This window comes from Camelus bactrianus, chromosome 36, assembly GCF_048773025.1.
Source record: "Camelus bactrianus isolate YW-2024 breed Bactrian camel chromosome 36, ASM4877302v1, whole genome shotgun sequence".
In the NCBI taxonomy this organism is placed as follows: Eukaryota; Metazoa; Chordata; class Mammalia; order Artiodactyla; family Camelidae; genus Camelus; species Camelus bactrianus.
The window spans coordinates 825,864-844,136 of NC_133574.1; the positions used below are offsets into that span (position 1 = coordinate 825,864).

Consider the following 18,273-nt stretch of genomic DNA (forward strand, 5'->3'; position numbering starts at 1 on the left):
GTGCCCTTTGGACGCGTTCTTGTTAATCCAGTGAGGCTTGCTGCCTCCTGTCATGCAGGGCAATTGCTCCCGATACTCAGCCGTCTTCCAGGCTTGTTTGCCTGAGCTCCTCTGCAGGGAAAAACAAAAAAAGTGATTTTCATGGTGGCCAATTAGGAGTGGCTTCATTCCTTTTGTGAATCTGCCACTGCTGCCTGCTCGGGGCTTTGGAAGATGTCAGCACACGGCTTCCCGGAGGAGTCGCTAGCTCCGTTTGTGGCACGTTTCCCCCTCCTATAGATTTTAGAATTATTTGAAATACGGCACTGGTGTGTCTGTTCTAACGTGCTCATCACTCAGTGACTGGGGGATTATTAAAAAAAGTCACGGAAAACAGTAGTTTACGTGCCCTGGGCCGGGTACGGTTCTAAGTAGAGTATCCCGAGGAGGCGGGTGAGAGGCTCATCCCCATTTCACAGACGGGGAGGCTGAGGCTCAGACGGGGCGGGAACGCTTCCCAAGTTGCATGGCGGGGGTGTCGGGGGTTCGCTTTGAAATCAGAGAAGCCGCCCGCGGGGCTGTGGGTGGAGATGCGATTTTGATGCCTGGCGTGTGCGTGTTGCGATTGCTTGTGTGAGACGGAAATTTCCGGCGTCGTGAAGGGCTGTCTGATTTTGTGCACCCCTTTGGTGGCCACAGACGAGGCCACCGCAGGGGGTTACCGGGGTTCCCCTGAGAGGGAGCCTCTCCTGCTGGCCTCCCTGGCGGCTGGCCCTCGTGTGCTCTCCCACCGCGTCTGCTGCCTACTTAGCTCCCCTTCCCCGGGCTGTCACCTGTTCTGACCGGAACGTGATTCTAGAGCCAGACCCCCGTGCCTGCGGGGAAGGTCCTCGCCTTGCTCCGCGCCCCTCCCCCCCCCCCCCCCCCGGGGCCCGCGCCTTTCTCTGGGCTCCGCCTGCGTCCGGGGTCCCCGCTCGCCTCCAGCCCGTCGGCCGGTCTCTCCTGCGTCTGTCTGGTCGCAGCCCCGCTCCCCCCGCCCCCCAGGAGTTCATTCAGTTCAGCGAGAAGAGGTCTTCATTCACCTCGAGTTGAAGTCTGGCAGGTTGACGTAAGCCTTTCCTTGTCCCCCCTTTGTCCGCACCACGTCCTTTTGTGCTGTGCCTGTATTTGAGTCTGAATTCAATTAATCTGGTTTAAAAAAAATATCTAAAGTTGTAACACAGTGATTCAGGAGACGGGGTAACGTGGTCCGGATTGCTAGGGAAACCTGTCGGATGATTTAAACGTTAGCGTCGTACCAGGACACCACGCCACACTCACCCACCTGCCAGTGGGGCTTCTGTGTGTGTGTGTGTGTTTGCCCCTGGAATAGAAGAGTTAAGGCTTAGCCACCTCATTTTTGTTAAAACCTGCAAATGTCCATCAGGGAACCCCCGACTGTGTCTTGCCTTTTACCTTCTCTGCAGATTCCGCCTTCCTCCTGGAGGTTTCTTCCAGTCCCCTTCCGCTCTGTTAGAAGGAGCCAGAAATGACACGAAGGCGAGAGGGGGACGAGGAGGCATGAGTCAGAGACGGGGTCACGAGATACCCCTGAATTCTTTCCGTGTTACCCTGAGGCAGCACAGAGGAGGCCACGGTGCAGTTTATATTCAGACTTTTTGTTGGGAGGCATAAGTATTACCCTGATGTTTTTAGAAGTCCTCAATGTTTCATTCTTACAATTATCCGCGTTATTATTATTCCAAATTTTAAGCATTTATACAAAGAAGTGTGTTAGTTTAAAGCCCTGTTCCATTCAGTTATTTAAGATGCACAAATCACGAGTCCATCTGCATGTTTCTACAGCGTTTTCCCCTCTTCTCTTACATTTGAATGACGTGACCTTGACCAGATTGATTACACAATGACACTGAACAAACCAAATCTATGTTACCGTCTAGGGTCCCGAGAGTTAGGTTAAACGCTTGACGGCATCTTACAGTCACGCAGGGTTGGAAACAAAGCTGTTTCCTCATCTGGGCTCCCAGAGGGGCCCGCCGGCCCGAGGATGGGGCAGGAAACGGGCAGAGCAGAGCGCGGGCCGGGCCAGCGGGCGCGCTGAGGACCAGGTCTGCGTAGACACGCGTCTCACGCAGAGCGGGGATGGGTGTTCTGCTGCGGAGAGATGCTGAGGGGAAAACCGAGGGGTGCAGGGTGGAGGGGCACAGAGGTGGGGTCATGCCAATGTCCTGGGGGAGCCGGAATTGCCCCCAGGGTTCCGTCTGGTGATGCAGGCACCACCCTCCCGGCTTGAGCAGAGGGTTCCCAGCGACTGCAGAGGAGAAACATGCCTCTTCTCTCCCCACCTCTGATCCTTACAAACCGAGTTCGGGGGGCCATCTCAGGAAGCAGCCTCTGGGTGGAAAGGGGCTCCTTTCCTGGGCAGATATCCAGGACTCCCTCCTCACTTCCCACGTTTCTGGTTCTCGCTGCCCCCACGGGCGCCAGACCTGAGGATTCTGGCCATCGCTCCGATGATTCACGGGCTCAGAGAACCCAGCTTGGTCCACAAGGACCGCTCGCCCCATCCTCCCCGAGTCTGTTCATTCTCAGTCCTCCCTGTGTTGTGAGGGGCCGCACCTCAGGGGCTGGGCTGGACTGCCCGTCGGGGGTGGTGGGCGGGGGCAGGGGTCCAGGCCAAGAGCCAGGTGTCTGGGGGGCCCCTCGGAGAATGGGGGTGCATTCACAGAGAGCTTCTCTCACCCAGGTTGCTGGGGACCTGGTGAGGCGCCTACACCTGGAAACCCACGTGCACAAACTGGTGGCCACCTACAGCGGGGGCACCAAGAGGAAGCTGTCTACAGCCCTGGCCCTGCTGGGGAAACCCGACCTCCTTCTGCTGGTGAGTAATGGGGCCACTGGCGACGTGCCGGCGTCTTCAAATCAGGGCTCTTCCAGGGGACGAGATGCAGATCTTGCAGTGTTGGTTTTCTGGACGAAGAAACATTCATCCCTGAGTCCACATTTTCCAAGCAGAATCCAAAATGCCGCTGGAATTTTACAGAAACGAAACGTTTCTGTTTTGGGTCACATTTATTTATCACATTCAAGATTTGAAAACAGTTTAGCATTCAACACAACATTTTAGAAGAATTCCAGAACTCAGCTGTAATCTGGAAACAGATGTGTCCCTGTTCTGTGGCATGTTATGCTGTCTTTTTTTTTTTTTTCAACCTGTGGATATGATTGTCCCAGCTGGAGGGACAATGTCCTTGGTGAATCCTGAAGGTGGGTGTTGGGGTGCACAATGGACTTGGTGAGGAGGGGAGGGCGTTCAGCACAAGAACAGAGCATATACAGTGGTTTTAAGGCAAGGCTGTAATCTACATGGGGACCAAAATTAATCCAGTTTGTCTGGAGGAAAGCATGAGTTGGAGATGTTTAAGGGTCAAGAAACAGAGGTAATTGTTTTGCACCCAAAAATAGACACCTGCACCCCAGTGTTCACAGCAGCACCATTTACAACAGCCAAGACATGGAAACAACCTAAATGTCCATCAACAGATGACTGGGTAAAGACGATGTGGTCTATTTATACAGTGGAATACTACTCAGCCATGAAAAAGATTGGAATCATGGCATTTGCAGCAACATGGATGGACCTGGAGATGGTCATACTCAGAGAAGTAAGCCAGAAAGAGAAAGACAGATGCCATTTGATATCACATATGTGTGGCATCTAAGAAGTGATACAAATGAACTCACAAAACAGAAGCAGACTCATAGACGTAGAAAACAAACTTAACAGTTTCCAAACGTGAAAAGAGGTGGGGAGGGATGAATTAGGAGTTTGGGATTAGCAGACACACACTACTGTATATAAAACCAATAAACAACAAGGCCCTACTGCTCAGCACAGGGAACTGTATTCAATATCTTATAATAACCTATAATGGACCAAAATATATATACATACAACTGAAGTGCTGTGCTGTGCAGCAGAAGCTAAAAATAATACCATCAAACAATAAATAAAAGTGGATTCTCATCACTGGAGTGAATCCCAGGGCTTCATGCTTGTGGACAGTCTGAGGGACATCCTGAAATATGAGAAACAAAATAGATTCTTCCCCTGTTCTTGTTCATTAAATGGAAACAGCTCAGTGAAGGGAGCAGAAGGGGGCTCAGAGGCCTGCACTGGAAACATGGCCCCATCATTTATGGATTGTCTTTTGGAATCTGAGTCCAGTTTTCCTCTTACTTGCTCGAAGCTTGCTTTTTTTTTTTTTTTTTTTTACAAGGTCCAAAATCAAAGACAACTGCGTAATTGTGTATTCTGAAATCTGGTCACAGTTTGCAGGGTTCTGCAGTTTGCAGGTGACATTCTCCCTACGAGGGGAGGCAGGCTCGCCTTGAAGAGTTCACAGGACGTGGCCGTTTGTACTTTGAGCAGAACCCCTGGTCAGCCTCCCCGCTACATCTCCTGAGTCAGGATGGGGTCCTCTCCCCTGGCGTGCATCCCTGGCTCTCCGCAGCACCCCCCGGTCCCCCCAAACATCTTCTTCCATGCAGCCCTGCCCTCGGCCCCCTTGGTCACCCAGGACTAGGGCACAGTGACAAGGCTGGGGACTCGAGTCCCACTTCCCGCCTGCCCCCGACACCTTCTGTGCCCGCTCCCTCCTTGTCTGGAAATGGTCCTGATCAGAGTGTCCATCTGCTGGAGTCCCTGAAGGCAGTCCATGCAGTCATCCAGGTCAGGCTTTAGTGACTGACGATGTGAGTGTTCAGAGCAACTGGTGGGAGACACGCACGCACAGAAGGGTTCTCCCCAGAGAGGGGACGAGGGGCTCTCACAGCCGACACCAGTGTGCGAGCCTAGGCAACACCTCTGCACGACCACACCGGCCATAGACTGTCTTTCCTTTATTGAAGTCTGGTCAGTTACAACGCGGTGTCAGTCTCCGGTGCACGGCGGCACGTTTCAGCCGCTCCTACCCGTGCGTGTGTTCCTTTTCACGTTCTTTTCCACCGCAGGTGACTGCAAGGTATTGAATATAGTTCCCTGTGCTGCGCAGAAGGAACTTGTGGTGTATCTGTCTTATATATATTAGTTGTGTCTGCAAATCTCAGTCTCCCCATTTATCCCTCCCCACCCGCTTCCCCCCTGGCAACTGTACGTTGGTTTTCTATGTGACTTACTTTGTAACTATACGCTCTGTCTCTTGATTGGCAGAAAAGACCAGTTGTGTGTTCCTTCCTTCCTTCCTTCCTTCCTTCCTTCCTTCCTTCCTTCCTTTCCTTCCTTCCTTTTTTTTCTTTTCTTTTCTTTCTTTTCCTTCCTTCCTTCTTTCCTTCCTTCCTTCCTTCCTTCCTTTCCTTCCTTCCTTTCCTTCCTTCCTTTTTTTTCTTTTCTTTTCTTTCTTTTCCTTCCTTCCTTCTTTCCTTCCTTCCTTCCTTCCTTCCTTTCCTTCCTTTCCTTCCTTCCTTTTTTTTCTTTTCTTTTCTTTCTTTTCCTTCCTTCCTTCTTTCCTTCCTTCCTTCTTCCTTTCCTTCCTTCCTTCCTTCCTTCCTTTCTTTCTTTCTTTTTCTTTTCTTCCTTCTTTCCTTCTTTATTTTCCTTCTTCCTTCCTTCTTTCTTTCTTTTCTTTTCTTTCTTTTCCTTCTTCCTTCCTTCCTTCTTTCTTTTCCTTCTTTCTTCCTTCCTTCCTTTCGTTCTTGTTCATTTCCTTCTGCTTCTTTCTTTGGGGAAGTTGGTGGCACTCAGCTTTTAAGAAAAATGTGTTTAGCCCTCCTTGACCGCAGACAGTACAGAAACGCGTCATGTGGTCTGGAAACATTTCTTGCCAACGTGGTCCGGGTAGGAAGTGCTTCAGTGTTTACTGAAGGAGAACATGTCAGGCTCCAAGGAGTTTTACGTTACTGGATGTTGCTAAGTGAGGAAGCCTTTTCCTGGCCCTGTGGGTCTTTCTGGGGCAGGTCGTTCTGAGCTTTTATAGAGGTTGGGCTGGATCAGGGTCAGCCTGCTGGACCGGACCACCGAGGGGCCCTCAGCCGCTGTGACGGTGCATCTGGGCTTTGCAGCAGGAGGGCCGCCGGCTAGAGCTAACTCGGGACTTCCTCCCGGCTGGGCCTGGCCGCGCTGGGCGGTGTGCGGCTCCTGCTCCTGACCGCCTTCCCCCTCCACTCATCACCCTGCAGGATGAGCCCAGCTCTGGGATGGACCCCTGCTCGAAGCGGTACCTGTGGAAAGCCATCGCCAAGGAGGTTCAGGAAGGCTGTGCGGTGGTGCTGACCTCTCACAGGTGGGCATCCCAGGGACCGGGAAGCATCCAGGACCAGGCACGGTGGTACCCACGCGACCCCATGGGGACGGCATGGATTAGGACGCAGACGCAGAGTGGGATTGACCCAGGCTTCACCGCCAGTGGGTGGGGGCTGGAATTTGAAGCCCGTGGACCGGCACAGACCACACCCCTGTCTTTGCGTGTTATTTACCCCCGGTTCCTCTACTGAACTCTTATTGTTTATTTTTACGCTAATCTGAGTTCTTTATAATAAGTACATCAACCCTTACCCATTTTATTTTTTTTTGCTGCAGTGTTTCAATGATAGTGTGCTGTGTTTGGAGATACTTTCTAGAAGTTTGTGGTTTTGCACTGCCAAGCGTATCAGACTTTCCCTGTGGTAGCTTCTTCCTTGGCTGTTACGCTTAGAATGAACGTTCTGCCCTCAGGCACTTATGTCTTTAAAATAATATTATGTCTCATCTTGTTCCAGTGACCTGCCTTGTGAGTTCCTTAGCGTAGCGCCTCATTTAAATTATTTAAGCAAATATTAATATTTCCTGGAGCAAATCTCCTTCCTCTGCTCTTCCGGTCCCATCTTTTTCACTAACTAATGTTAAAGACATGCCGTATAATTATTTTCAATTTTTCGTTTCATGGGGACTGATAAACTTAAAATTTTGACTGGCATTATGCTGTATTTTTAGAATTAACATTATACTTTTATATAATTATGATGTAAGTGTAAATTGCAATCTTTATAACATGCTTTATATCAATATAATATTAAATTGTATTACAAACTAAATTGTAATTACAAATTACAATATTATTTATTATGGTATGTTATATGCTATATTAAAATAGGACTTTTATTTGTGTCTTATATACAGTTAATATTTGTTGCATTTTGCATTTATATTTATTAACTTTTACATTTATACATACATGTTCGTATTATTCTAAGTAATTTTTATATGATCATTTCCCATTTAAAAATATTCTTTTCCTTTTTTTGACACATCTTTCCATCCATTCATGATTTCATTTAAGTTCATTAGTAAACTTTGCTTCTTTTTTGTGTGTGTTTTTTTGGGGGGGTAATTAGGTTTATTTAGTTTTTAAATTAGGTTTATGTATTTAATTTATTTCACGGAGGGGCTGGGGACAGAACACGGGTCCTCGTGCTTGCTAAGCATGCGCTCCACCGCTGAGCTACACCCTCCCCCAAACCTGGTCTCTTTCCATAAAATTTCCACTTTCTGGGGTGAAGGTCACTCTTACCCATTCTGCATTTTGGTGCCATCACTGGAAGGCTCCCTCCCTCACCTTTTACAGCTGTTCTGCCTGTTACGTGGACGTGCTCACCACATAGTTGGATCCCTGACGAAAGTCATGTCCATTAACAGCAGGCTCCTTGGCTGGCGTGAGGTTTCCGTGCCGTCCGGGGACGTTCCGTGCGTCGCGGGGCTCCCTGTTCTGGGCAGCCCCGCACCTGGCACGTGGCTCACGCGGGTCTCTTGTCTCCCCAGCATGGAGGAGTGTGAGGCGCTCTGCACCAGACTTGCCGTGATGGTCCGGGGCAGCTGCCGGTGCCTGGGCTCCCCTCAGCACATCAAGAACAGGTACTTCGCCGTTCCTCCCCGTCTCAGTGTTCACTGAGCATCCACGGCGGGACGCGGGCGGGTGTCCCCACAGGTGCTTTAGAGACGCATCCGCTCCGGGCCGATGTAGGGGAGGGCACGGGGCAGGGGAGGGGGCCGTGCGGTCCCCACACTCGCCTCCCACGCCAGCCCCGTGCTTTCCCCACAAGCTGTCTCCATGTCCTGGGACGTGCACTGTCCTCCTGGTGACACTGGGAGGGCTGGGAATACGATCCCAGAGTCAAGATGAAGGAAGGACAGACATGCCTCCTCGATGCAAAATACATCAGAGGATTGTAGCAACGTGTCCCCGAATGCTGAGTCCTAGAAAGCTCTGTGGTGACGTCAGGGGGTGACAGAGAGTCGCAGTGATTGCTCCTCATTTCAGCTCCTAAAAACCAAAGACTTCACGCACACGACCTCTTAGATTCCTTCCTGGTGAATCGTCTTTTCCCGCCTTTTCCATTTACCTTTTTGGAGTCGATGATTTTTTCTATCATCTTGAATGAGCATTTTTACATCCCCGTATAAATTTCTTATTAAAAAAATCCAGTGTAGCCTGAGCTATTCTCAGCGTGTATAAGGCTTAACTGGTTTCTTTGTTTACGTCACAGAGCTTCGAAGTCACTGCATTGCAGGCGTGTTGCGGGGTTTGTGGTTTTGCACTGAGCTCAGCTGTCGACACCATTTTTCCAACTTCTTTGCTCACTTTGTATCTCTGAGTCCCATTCTGGTAATTTTCACGATATTTCAAACCCTCTGCCAGTGAGAACGATTATACTCAATGAAGGCTCAGATAATAGCATTTTTAAGTAATAAGGTCATTAAAAAATTAAGGTATGTACAATTTTTAGACATAATGCAATTGGACACTTAATAGAATACAGAATATTATGAACATAACTTTTATATGCACTGGGAGACCAAGATATTTATGACTCCCTTCAGTATCTCCAAGATGTACCTGTAAATTTTTTAAAAATTTGTTTAATCTGTTACTTCTGATTCAGAGTTAATTTATCCACATTGGTACCAAGTCCAGGCTCGAACCAATCACCACACGACAGGCCGATACACTGAGAGACGAGTCGCTGGGGCAGGGAAGAGCGACTTTATTCGTATGGAAATTCAGCAGATCAGGACGGCGGTGGGCGGTGGACCACTGTCTCAAGGAGCCACCTTCCCGGGGGCTTCTCTGATACTAAAAGGGGAGGAGGAAATTCAAACATTTCCTGTTTCCGATCAGCCGCCAGAGGGACGTGTTAATTTGTCCTTTCCTGGGGGGCTGGTCAGCATGCTTCCTGGGAGCTGAACAAAGGGGTTTCAGCTAAACACTCACTACCTGGGAGGCAGGTCTCCCAGAGACAGGACGTTATTTAATTTCAGCTTGTGAGCAATGTCCCTTTCACGATTAACTTGTAGCAAAAGCAGCAGATACAAAGGGGAAGGTAGAAGAAACAGGCCGAGCGCGGGGGCAGCGTTGTTCCTCCCTGCGACACCTCTCTTCGCTCTCATTTACTGCCTTTTTGAAGTTAGCCCTCACAAGCAAGGGTTTGTTGAACCGTCTGCTGTGTATTATGTGGAAGTAATTTCATTTTAGGGAGAAAACCATGATGAAGGTGAGGATGGAGGCGCCCCGCTGGGGGGCGGGCGCCCGACGCCCCGCGGCTCGGTGGTGGGACGGGCGGCCTCACCTGCCGGCCAGGCCCTCGGCGGGGAGACCTCCCAGAGGCCGGCGGGGCTCTGCTCGCCTCTAATGAGAGTCATCAGGAGAAAGACAGTATTTCACACTCCCCAGCCTTTATGAAGGCTTCCATAAAGTTTTACAGCCGTTGCCTGATTGTCGGGTGATTTGTGCCTGGGTTCAGCGACGCGGGCTGGAGGCAGCCCCGGGGCAGAGCTACCCTCTCGCCCGTCTGGTCTGCGCGCCCAACAGTCTCCTCTGAGGTTGCGATCTGACAGCGGGTCACGTGGTTGAGGATGGCGCGGGAGTAAATAAGAATTATATCAAGCGAGAAATGGCTTGTGGGCTATTCGCTGACGTATTGCGATGTTTAATGCAACCCGGCTGCGGAGGAGAGGCCGGCTTCTTCCAGAGCAGAACCCGAACCCTTCCTGGACCCACACTCCCCTCCCGGGCGGCCGGAAATCTCCCAGTCGCCCCAGTGGCAGAGCGTCCAAGAAACAGAGTGTGTGTAAGCCGCCCAACAGCCTCGCTGCCTTCAATGCCGTGTCCTTGAAGGCTCTGCAGAGGTGACCGGGGCTGCGGGCGGCCACAGGGCCCCGCTGCATGCTGCTCTTGAACACTGGGGGCCTGCCTGGTGGCCAGAGGGCACCAGAGTTTCCCCTCCAGCATGTGGCTTTGTCCCGGGCGCAAGCAGAGCTGCTCCGGGTGCTCTTGGCTATAAGGGTGTGGGGGTCCTCTGGTCTTTTTAACCTGGTCCAGAGGGACTCAGACGCAACCCACTCCACCCCCGGCCCCACGCTAGACCCACCCCACCCAGCTTTACCCGCACACCCCGTCCTCCCAGGAAGAGGCTGGGGCGGCTGGATGCACACAGGGGACGCACAGAGCACACATTGCATCCATTTAAAAAAGAATTTGTAAGGGAAAGGGTGTAGCTCAGGGGTAGAGCGCGTGCCTAGCACGCACGAGGTCCTGGGTTCCATCCCCAGCACCTCCACTAAATACGTAAATAAACCTGATTATCTCCCCCCCACACAAAAAAACCCCAAAACAATAAAAAGGAATTCGTAAAGTTGGCCTTTTCCTATAAGAAACTCACTACACTCCACACATTGAGATATTATATTTTTTTCCATGTATTTCCATATGTTTCCATAATATTGAGATAAAGAGCAGAAGGTTGATGGTGAAATGGATGGGCTTCTCAGCCGGGACGTCGGCGGCGCTGGTGCCCGTTTCTGCCCCCGTGACGGGGAGGCGTTGATGCACTCGTGATGCGGGGCTGAGGACGTGTGGGAAGAGCGAGGAGAGGACGAGGAAGGGCGAGCGGGCGTGAGCAGGGATGGGGGGAGGCTCTCAGGAGGTGGCGCGGGAGAAGGCGAGGTCTGGGAGCGCTGGTCCTGAGGCTGGGTGGGGACGTGAGCTTGAGGGTTCCCCTGTGGAGACGTCGAGGGTCCTGGCCTGGGCTCGGAGACATCCGTCTAAAGGGGGAGTTGGTGCCACAGCTGCAAAACCCCATGGAAGTGAGACGCCGGGGCGGGTCCTCAGGAGCCCCCCAGCCACGAGGGCAGGTGCAGGAGGCGCCCACGGGGAGGCGCCGCGGCGGGGATGAGCCTCGGTGCGGCTTCTGCATCCCAGGGCCGATGCTGACGGTGCCAGCAGTGAGACGCCCGCACACCTCGGGGGGCTTCCTGCAGGTGCCGTCGTGGCAGCAGGCACGGGGGGCTCACGCCTGGCGGGCCAGCTCGCGGGGCACAAGATGGGGGGAAGGGGTGCAGGGATGGGAAAAACCAGGAGCCGCAGAAACAGAAAGAGAAGGAAGGAACGAAGGAGTGCCGTCAGGATGCAGGGGGCGATCGACAGGAGGAAGAAAGGACAGCTCTCCGTGCCAGCTTTGCCCGGCCGGCCCTGGGTCACCCTGCGCAGTGGCCACGGAGCCGGTACGCTGCCCACGGCTTCCCTTTGCGCCCTGCTCCCTCTCGGCAGGAGGGGTCTCCGTGGCCCTGGATGACCTCCCTTCGGGCTCAAGCAATTTGGGAACACGGCCCTCCCCATTTCTGGCAAAGGAAAGCCGCCTTTTCTGAATTCGGCAGAGGGTGAACGTAACCTGTGATCGCAGATCGCCCCTCCGCGGCGGTCCGGCCCCTTCCCGGGGGTCGCTCCTGTGTCCCTTCCCCTGTGCCCGTCACCTGCAGGGCAGCCCCTTCTGTGACGCGCCCCAGGTTTCCTGTGTCCCCTGGCAACCATTTCCACATGTGTTCTTGTCCATCCCGGACCAAGTTCCATGTGGAGATCCGCTAGCGTGCTGGGTGGTGACATTAAGAGATGACCCCCGCCTAGTGCGTCCCATTTGCCAGTTCTGAGTGGCCTCGTGCGTGTGAGCTTGCTTATTCCTCGTGACAGCCAGCGAAGTAGCCACAGCTGTTACCCCTCTTTTACAGGTAGTGACAGTAAGTCACAGAAGGGCTGCGTGCCTCTCCAGGGCCGTTGGCCAGTGAGTGGAAGGAGTGGGAGTCGAACCCAAGGGCTCTGGTCCCATTTGGTTCGGTGACATACATTCTCACGACTGTTCCCATTCAGCCAATTAGGAACGTGAGCTGGTGGTGGGGCGCAAATGCGGCCAGTCTGACTCCTGTGCCCTCAGGTCGCGTCACGGGGCCTCCTGCCTCCCTCCTTTGCAGCGCGTCCCAGGGCTGGACCACGTGCCCGGATGCAGGTTCCCGCTGCATCGTCACCAGCGGCTCTCTCGCTGACCCTCCCCTGGGCAGTGTTTCTACACGGTCTCCCTTTTCACCGAGACCTTGGCACCCGTCGCATTTCCCATCTAATTTCTGGTTTCCTGAGCTGAGAGATGCCGCCCGTCCGCTAGCCCCTCGATGGGGTCTCACGACGTATTTTCTTTATTCATCACTCTTTCCGCGCTTTGTTCTGCTTTTGAAAAAGACGTTTGCTTCTTTGTCAAGAGTCTTTCTTCCACCCGCTTGATACTAACCTGATCTTCCCTCCTGAGACCTTCATCTGGTGGTTTTGTTTTTCCTCTTCTTTGAATCCATCATGAGCTGTATTTCTTCTTTGGTAACAGAACATCAGACACGTTGGTTGAAGCACATCCATAAAGCGTATTTATCTTCATGTGCAATAAAAATCCAGAAGTAACTGGTTGTCGGCACACGTCTTTACAGTTTGCTTGGCCCCAAAGTGGCTGCTGCAGCTCCACCCATCACATCCAGGTTCTGGACAGCCAGCAAGAGGAAGGAGGGAAAGGCAAAAGGAACACATGCCACTGTCCCCTCTTAAACTGGCTTTCTGAAGGTCCCATCCAGTAACTGGGACCTATGTTTTATTGGTCATTCTGGCCACGGGAAAGTCTAAGACATGGAGACTTGAGCTGGGCGCTTTGTGGTTAGGTTGCTGTTACAGAGGAAGATGGGGGGGCAAGGGGTGTCAGGTGTCTGTGCAGGCTCGACTTCTCATGGGATTCCTTCCTCGGTGGAGGGTAGGTCGTTGGATTGAACAGGCTGTGCTCTGTGACTTCCGTTTCAAGACTGTCGTAGGTTATGAAGAAGACATCCCCAACTGTGTGTGCACGTCTGTGTGTGCACAAGGGAGAGCCGGAGCGCAGTGGTGGCTGGCACCAGGCACGGCTCACCGGTGGGCGCCGGTGCTTTGACCCCGGTGATGAGGCGTGAGTTCCCAGGCCCTCTGCACGTGGTCAGCGGAGCACGTCCTGAGAACCACGGCAGGTGCCTTCCCGCCTGCAGGCTGTGGGCACAGCCTTGACCCACGTGGACGGAACCTGTCACAGCTGCTCACGGCTCCTGTTTACTTTTCCCTCCCGTGGGACTGACTCAAGCCGGAGAGTCAAGTCCAAGCGTTAAAAGCGACCCTCCCAGGAAGGGAAGGTAAATCGCAGAATCCGTGCTTCTGAAGCATGGAGTTTATAGTCCGAAGTTCACCAGGACAGTTTCGGGGATGGGGGAGGGAAGACGGGGCTGCTCTTCAGGCATAAACAAAACAAAGCTTGAAAGGATTAAAGAAAGTCCTGGAGCTTATGAGAATTTTCCGTTCCACCCAGATCTCTGGAGCGGTTCTCTGTGATGCATAACCCAGCACCTCGCTATCACAGGCCACCTCCTCACTTCCCGTCTTTCACGAGAGAGGTGCTGACGCCACGATGTGCTAATCGGGTAAAACGGCACGTCGGCGCCCGTGTCCGTGAAGGACAGCCAGTGGCAGAGCCGGGTTGTAATGAATTCCTGAGTGTCAGATTTTTCAGACTACGAAATCTTCCAGCAATTTGGAACACTTTCTTCATACCGCCTTCCTGTGAATATGGACTTGGAACGTGCCCATCTTGGGTCCACGCAATAGTAACCGTGATTTTTTTTTTCCTTTAATTCAACTCCCAGGTTCGGTGAAGGCTACACAGTGAAGGTCTGGCTCCGCGAGGAGGCAAGTCAGAATGAACACGCTGCCGTTTGTGACTGCTTGACGCTCTGTTTCCCAGGATTGCAGTTTAAGGTAGTGCTAAGACTGGGCGCTCCGTCTCTGTCTTCAGCTAAAAAGATCTTACAAATGCACTTGTCTTTTCCTTGCTTTAACTCTTTCGTTTTAAATTTATTTTTATTTATTTATTGTATTTATTTTGGGGGGAGGGAGGAAAGTGGGTTTATTTATTTACTCTTGAACCCAGGACCTTGTGTGTGCTAAGCACGTGGTTGACCACTGAGCTACACCCTCCCCCGCTCCTTGTTTTAATTCTGTGCTGTCAGAAGATGTTGCCTATCGACTTGGCCTCTTGGCAAAGTACAGGCCACACCTCCCCCTAAAATAGCCAGGACGGTGGCTGTCCCTCCATCTCCCCGAAGACGACACGCCTGCTTGGCCACCTCTGGCTGGTTACTCAACCCGCCGTTTTCTGGGGACCCAGCCCCATCACCCACAACTCCGCTGTGGTCAGGATGGGAGAGGACGAAATTAGATTTCTCCCGTGTCTTTGCTGGGGGGTTTGTAAGTGGGTGGTTCCAGTGTTATTTCTCAAGACGTGCCCCACGCCTGAGATTGTCGCCTTCCACAAACTTGGCGCAACGTGTGGTCCCTGAGCCGGCCACGTCTCCATCACCTGGGAGCGGCTTAGACCTGCAGAATCCGAGTCCCAGCCTGCTGAGTCCAAAGCCGCCCCTTAGCCAGGTGACCTGGGGCTCCCTGTGCACGTTCACGTCCCAGGAGCACCGTCTGCAGATCTCCCGTGATTCTAGCTTGTCGTGGCTTCTGGCAGTTGTAGTCCTTCCTGAGAGTGGCGACTGCCTGTCTCTTTGAACATCCACCGTTGAGTAAAATCCTACTGGGTCAGAAGTAGGCTGTCCAAGCCACAGGTGTTCAGGCTCAAGGACCACCCTGAACGACCCTACGGAACAGTCCCTGGCATCTCCATTTGCACCTGTGATAGTGAGGCTTGGGACAGTCAAATATCTTTCCAGCTAATGGTGAGCACGGCTGGGAGCCGGAGCGTCAAGTCCAGACACCTCCTGCATTTCTCTTATGCCATGCAACCCCCCACTCCCAGCTGTCCCCAGGCACTTCGCGCCCCTCTGTGAGGTCTCCCCCGTGCTTGTCGAAAGGCGTTGGCATCAAGGGCCAGAAAGACAGCTGCGCCCCTCCCGTCTGCCTCCTTCCTGGTGACTTGCAGTCAACATGCATTCCCTGGGGACTCACAACAGACACGCACACACTTAGCTTGTATTTGTGTGTGGTTTGAAAAAAAGATAATTTATCTGGCCGTTAAATAGAAGGTGATCCGTTTTCTTTGGCAATTGCTCACTCACATGATGCAAAACACTTTTTTTTTTCTTTTAGGGGCAGCACCATAATCTATTGGAATACGATGTGCCGAAAAGACGGGGCTGTCTGGCTGACCTGTTCAAAGTTCTAGAGAACCATAAAAACGTCTTGAAGATCAGACATTACTCCATCACCCAAACCAGTTTGGAGCAGGTAGGGGACCTTGAAGGAGTCAGCGAGCCGCGTTTCGCTGTGTTGTTGAGATCGACTCCAGATTGCTTCTTGGGGTCGCCGTTTCTTTTATTGATCATTGTTTAATTTCACAAAGTTTTGATGCAGACGGGGAGCACGAGGAGGTCTGTTTATTGCGTGCGCTCCACGCAACGGGGCTTCCATCTGTTCATAGTCCCACTGGGCGTTCGGGTGAGGAGGCAAGTCGGGCCCCATGAGGCTTCCTGTCCTCACTTTACCGACCACCCCTGGAATGATTTAAGGGCCCCCACTGTCACGGAGGGATAGCCGACTTGGGGAAGAAAAGTGCCTGGTTTCTTGGGGGGTACCGGAAGGCGAAATGCAATCCAACATTCAGTCTAAAGCCATGCTTAAGGCGTTGAGAATTCGCTGGCCATTTATTAATTGTCCAGGAAGGTTTATCATTCCTAGAGTTGGGAGCTCGGAAGACTTACCTGTGGATGCTGATTTAGGAGAGGATGGTATGAACGAATGACTTGTGATTTTTAGGGAAACATCGGGCAGTGCTTTGCGACGATGTCCCTTATAAAAGTTGCGAGCAGATAGCTGAGTTTTCTTACAAGCCAACAACTCTCTCCATCATTTCTCTCAGGTTTTTATTAATTTTGCCACCGAGCAGCAGCAAACTCCGCCACCTTCTGCGGATCCAGCCTCTGACCGCGACCGCCCGCAGCACCTGCCCATCTAAACACTGTGTTGTCCTTTGTTGTAATTAATTCTCCGAGATCAAAGGGGTGCGAGGCACCGGAGAACACGCGGCGGGCAGTCAACTTTCCTGCTCTCCTTCATTTTCTACCTGGAAACTCTTTGTTAATTAATTACCGACAAGCTGGAAAGCCGTTCCTCTCTGCAGACTTTTGGGGAGCTGCTCCGACACACTGCCTCTGTCTGCCAAGCCAGGGTGGGGGCCAGGCTCGTGTGACAGGGCGTGAACAAACGGACAGCGGTCAGGCTGGGACGTCCTGGAGCTGGAAAGGCTGTCGGAGGCTGGCCATGCCGAATAGCTCACTTTCCTTTTAAGGAGACTGAAGCCCCCGAGGTTAAAACCTTTCCTAACGTATTGCATAAGGAAAAGTACTATTTTTGTCTTCTTTTTACCAAATCATGTTTGCATGTGTCTAAATAACAATTCACAATTCAATGAGTTAAAAATCACGCTTTGCTTAATCCTGGATGGCATTAAATGGGATGATATTTAAAAATGCCATTTTTTCCCTACAAAAGATGCTTTTTCTTAAAAAAAAATAATGAGTTTTTTAGTCGAACCTTTAGCAAAATTAAATAAATCGAACTGGGTACTCAGTATCATTCATAAAAAGTTTTACTAGAATTTCACAGATTGTATATTTAAGGCAATATAGAAAGAAATACAAGGTGTAGATATATTTTTCTTTTTATTCATTTGGATTTATGTTTACTATTCTTAAAATTATTCAGAGCCAGTGGTTTTTGGTGTTTCCATATCAGGGGCACCAGCATCTCTTGGGAGCAGGCTGGACAGAGTCCCAGACTCCGGGGTGGGAGGTCCGCAGTCTGGGTGTCCACAAGGCCCCCACGCTGGTTTCTGATGCCCAGCACCTGTCTGTGTCTGTGACTCAAAAGAGCTTCCAGTCAGGCATTTCTGAGTTGAAATATTTCTCAGCCTTCTTTGAATAACGTTTTTTTCTGCCCCCCCCCCCATGGAGGGCTGCACTGATTTCATTTTAAAATTTAACTTTACTCACTGAAGTTTCTGAGTTAACAGTAGCTTGCGATCAGAGGCAAACGCTTTCTTGGGACGTTTCTTCGCTAACGTCAGATTTCATTTGGCTGTATCTCTCCCGGATGTCACCCTGCGTTAGAGATGTTTTTAAAAATAAACGGTCAGGAGGAAGCCTGGAATCACAGACCGTTTTGACTGAATGATTCTGATTCACCTGTATGATGTGAATTATGCTTTCTTAAAGACGTTCCAATTCAGGCTTTTATGATTTTTTTTCCGCCCCAATTCTAAGATCGTCTCATTGTCAAAATGGAAGATGTAATCTTTTGTTGTTGTCGAATCAATAAAGAAAATTTGTGAAACGCGAATACGTTTCTGCCGCAGTGGATAAATGAGATGTGTTTTAACTGGGCCTGATTCTCGGAAAGGCACTGTGTTCTTGCCGGAGTACCTCCTGGCATCTTTAGGGATTTAACTGAACGTTGCTGAGGAGGAAATGAAACCACACTAGATCTTTTAAAGCTTCAGAAGCTTAAGATTTAATTGAGTTTTGCTCTGCTATGTTCTGCTCTTAAAAATTCTCTCCTTGTCTTTGAGCTGCTGTGTGCTTGAAGCCTGCGCGTCGAGGTGTGCCTCTGAGCGACAAACAGGCAGAGACAGAGAAACCCAAGGTGCTGAAACGCCATGTCCCAGAAGACCGGACACAAAAAGGTCAAGCCTCATGTTAACGCTGAAAATGTCGTTGCATTTACAAGCCACGCAGATGGCATGTGCCTTTGGAGTTCAACGTTTGTCTTAAGACCTGTGGGCTTAAGGCCACACAACTGAGACTTTAAACAACCTGCCTCTTTCTGGAAGCGTTCTGAGTGGAGAACTTTATAAAGCAGACATAGCAATGAGAATTCCTCTGTTACTAACCTGGCTTTCATTTTGTAGTCTATAAACAGACGATGTATTGAAGCCATC

The 18,273-nt window shown here is 51.2% G+C and overlaps 1 protein-coding gene across 1 annotated transcript in view; it reads left to right on the forward strand.

Annotated features, from left to right (window-relative positions):
- LOC105065164 (ATP-binding cassette sub-family A member 13) overlaps positions 1-17,667 on the forward strand; it is a 120,785-nt gene extending 103,118 nt beyond the window's left edge. The window contains exons 30-35 of the mRNA XM_074358602.1: positions 2,726-2,860; positions 6,157-6,260; positions 7,775-7,867; positions 13,982-14,093; positions 15,429-15,566; positions 16,198-17,667. Coding sequence (XP_074214703.1) covers positions 2,726-2,860; positions 6,157-6,260; positions 7,775-7,867; positions 13,982-14,093; positions 15,429-15,566; positions 16,198-16,293 — 678 coding nt within the window. The 3' untranslated portion in view covers positions 16,294-17,667. The remainder of the gene's footprint in view (positions 1-2,725; positions 2,861-6,156; positions 6,261-7,774; positions 7,868-13,981; positions 14,094-15,428; positions 15,567-16,197) is intronic.
- Positions 17,668-18,273: the final 606 nt, after the last annotated feature.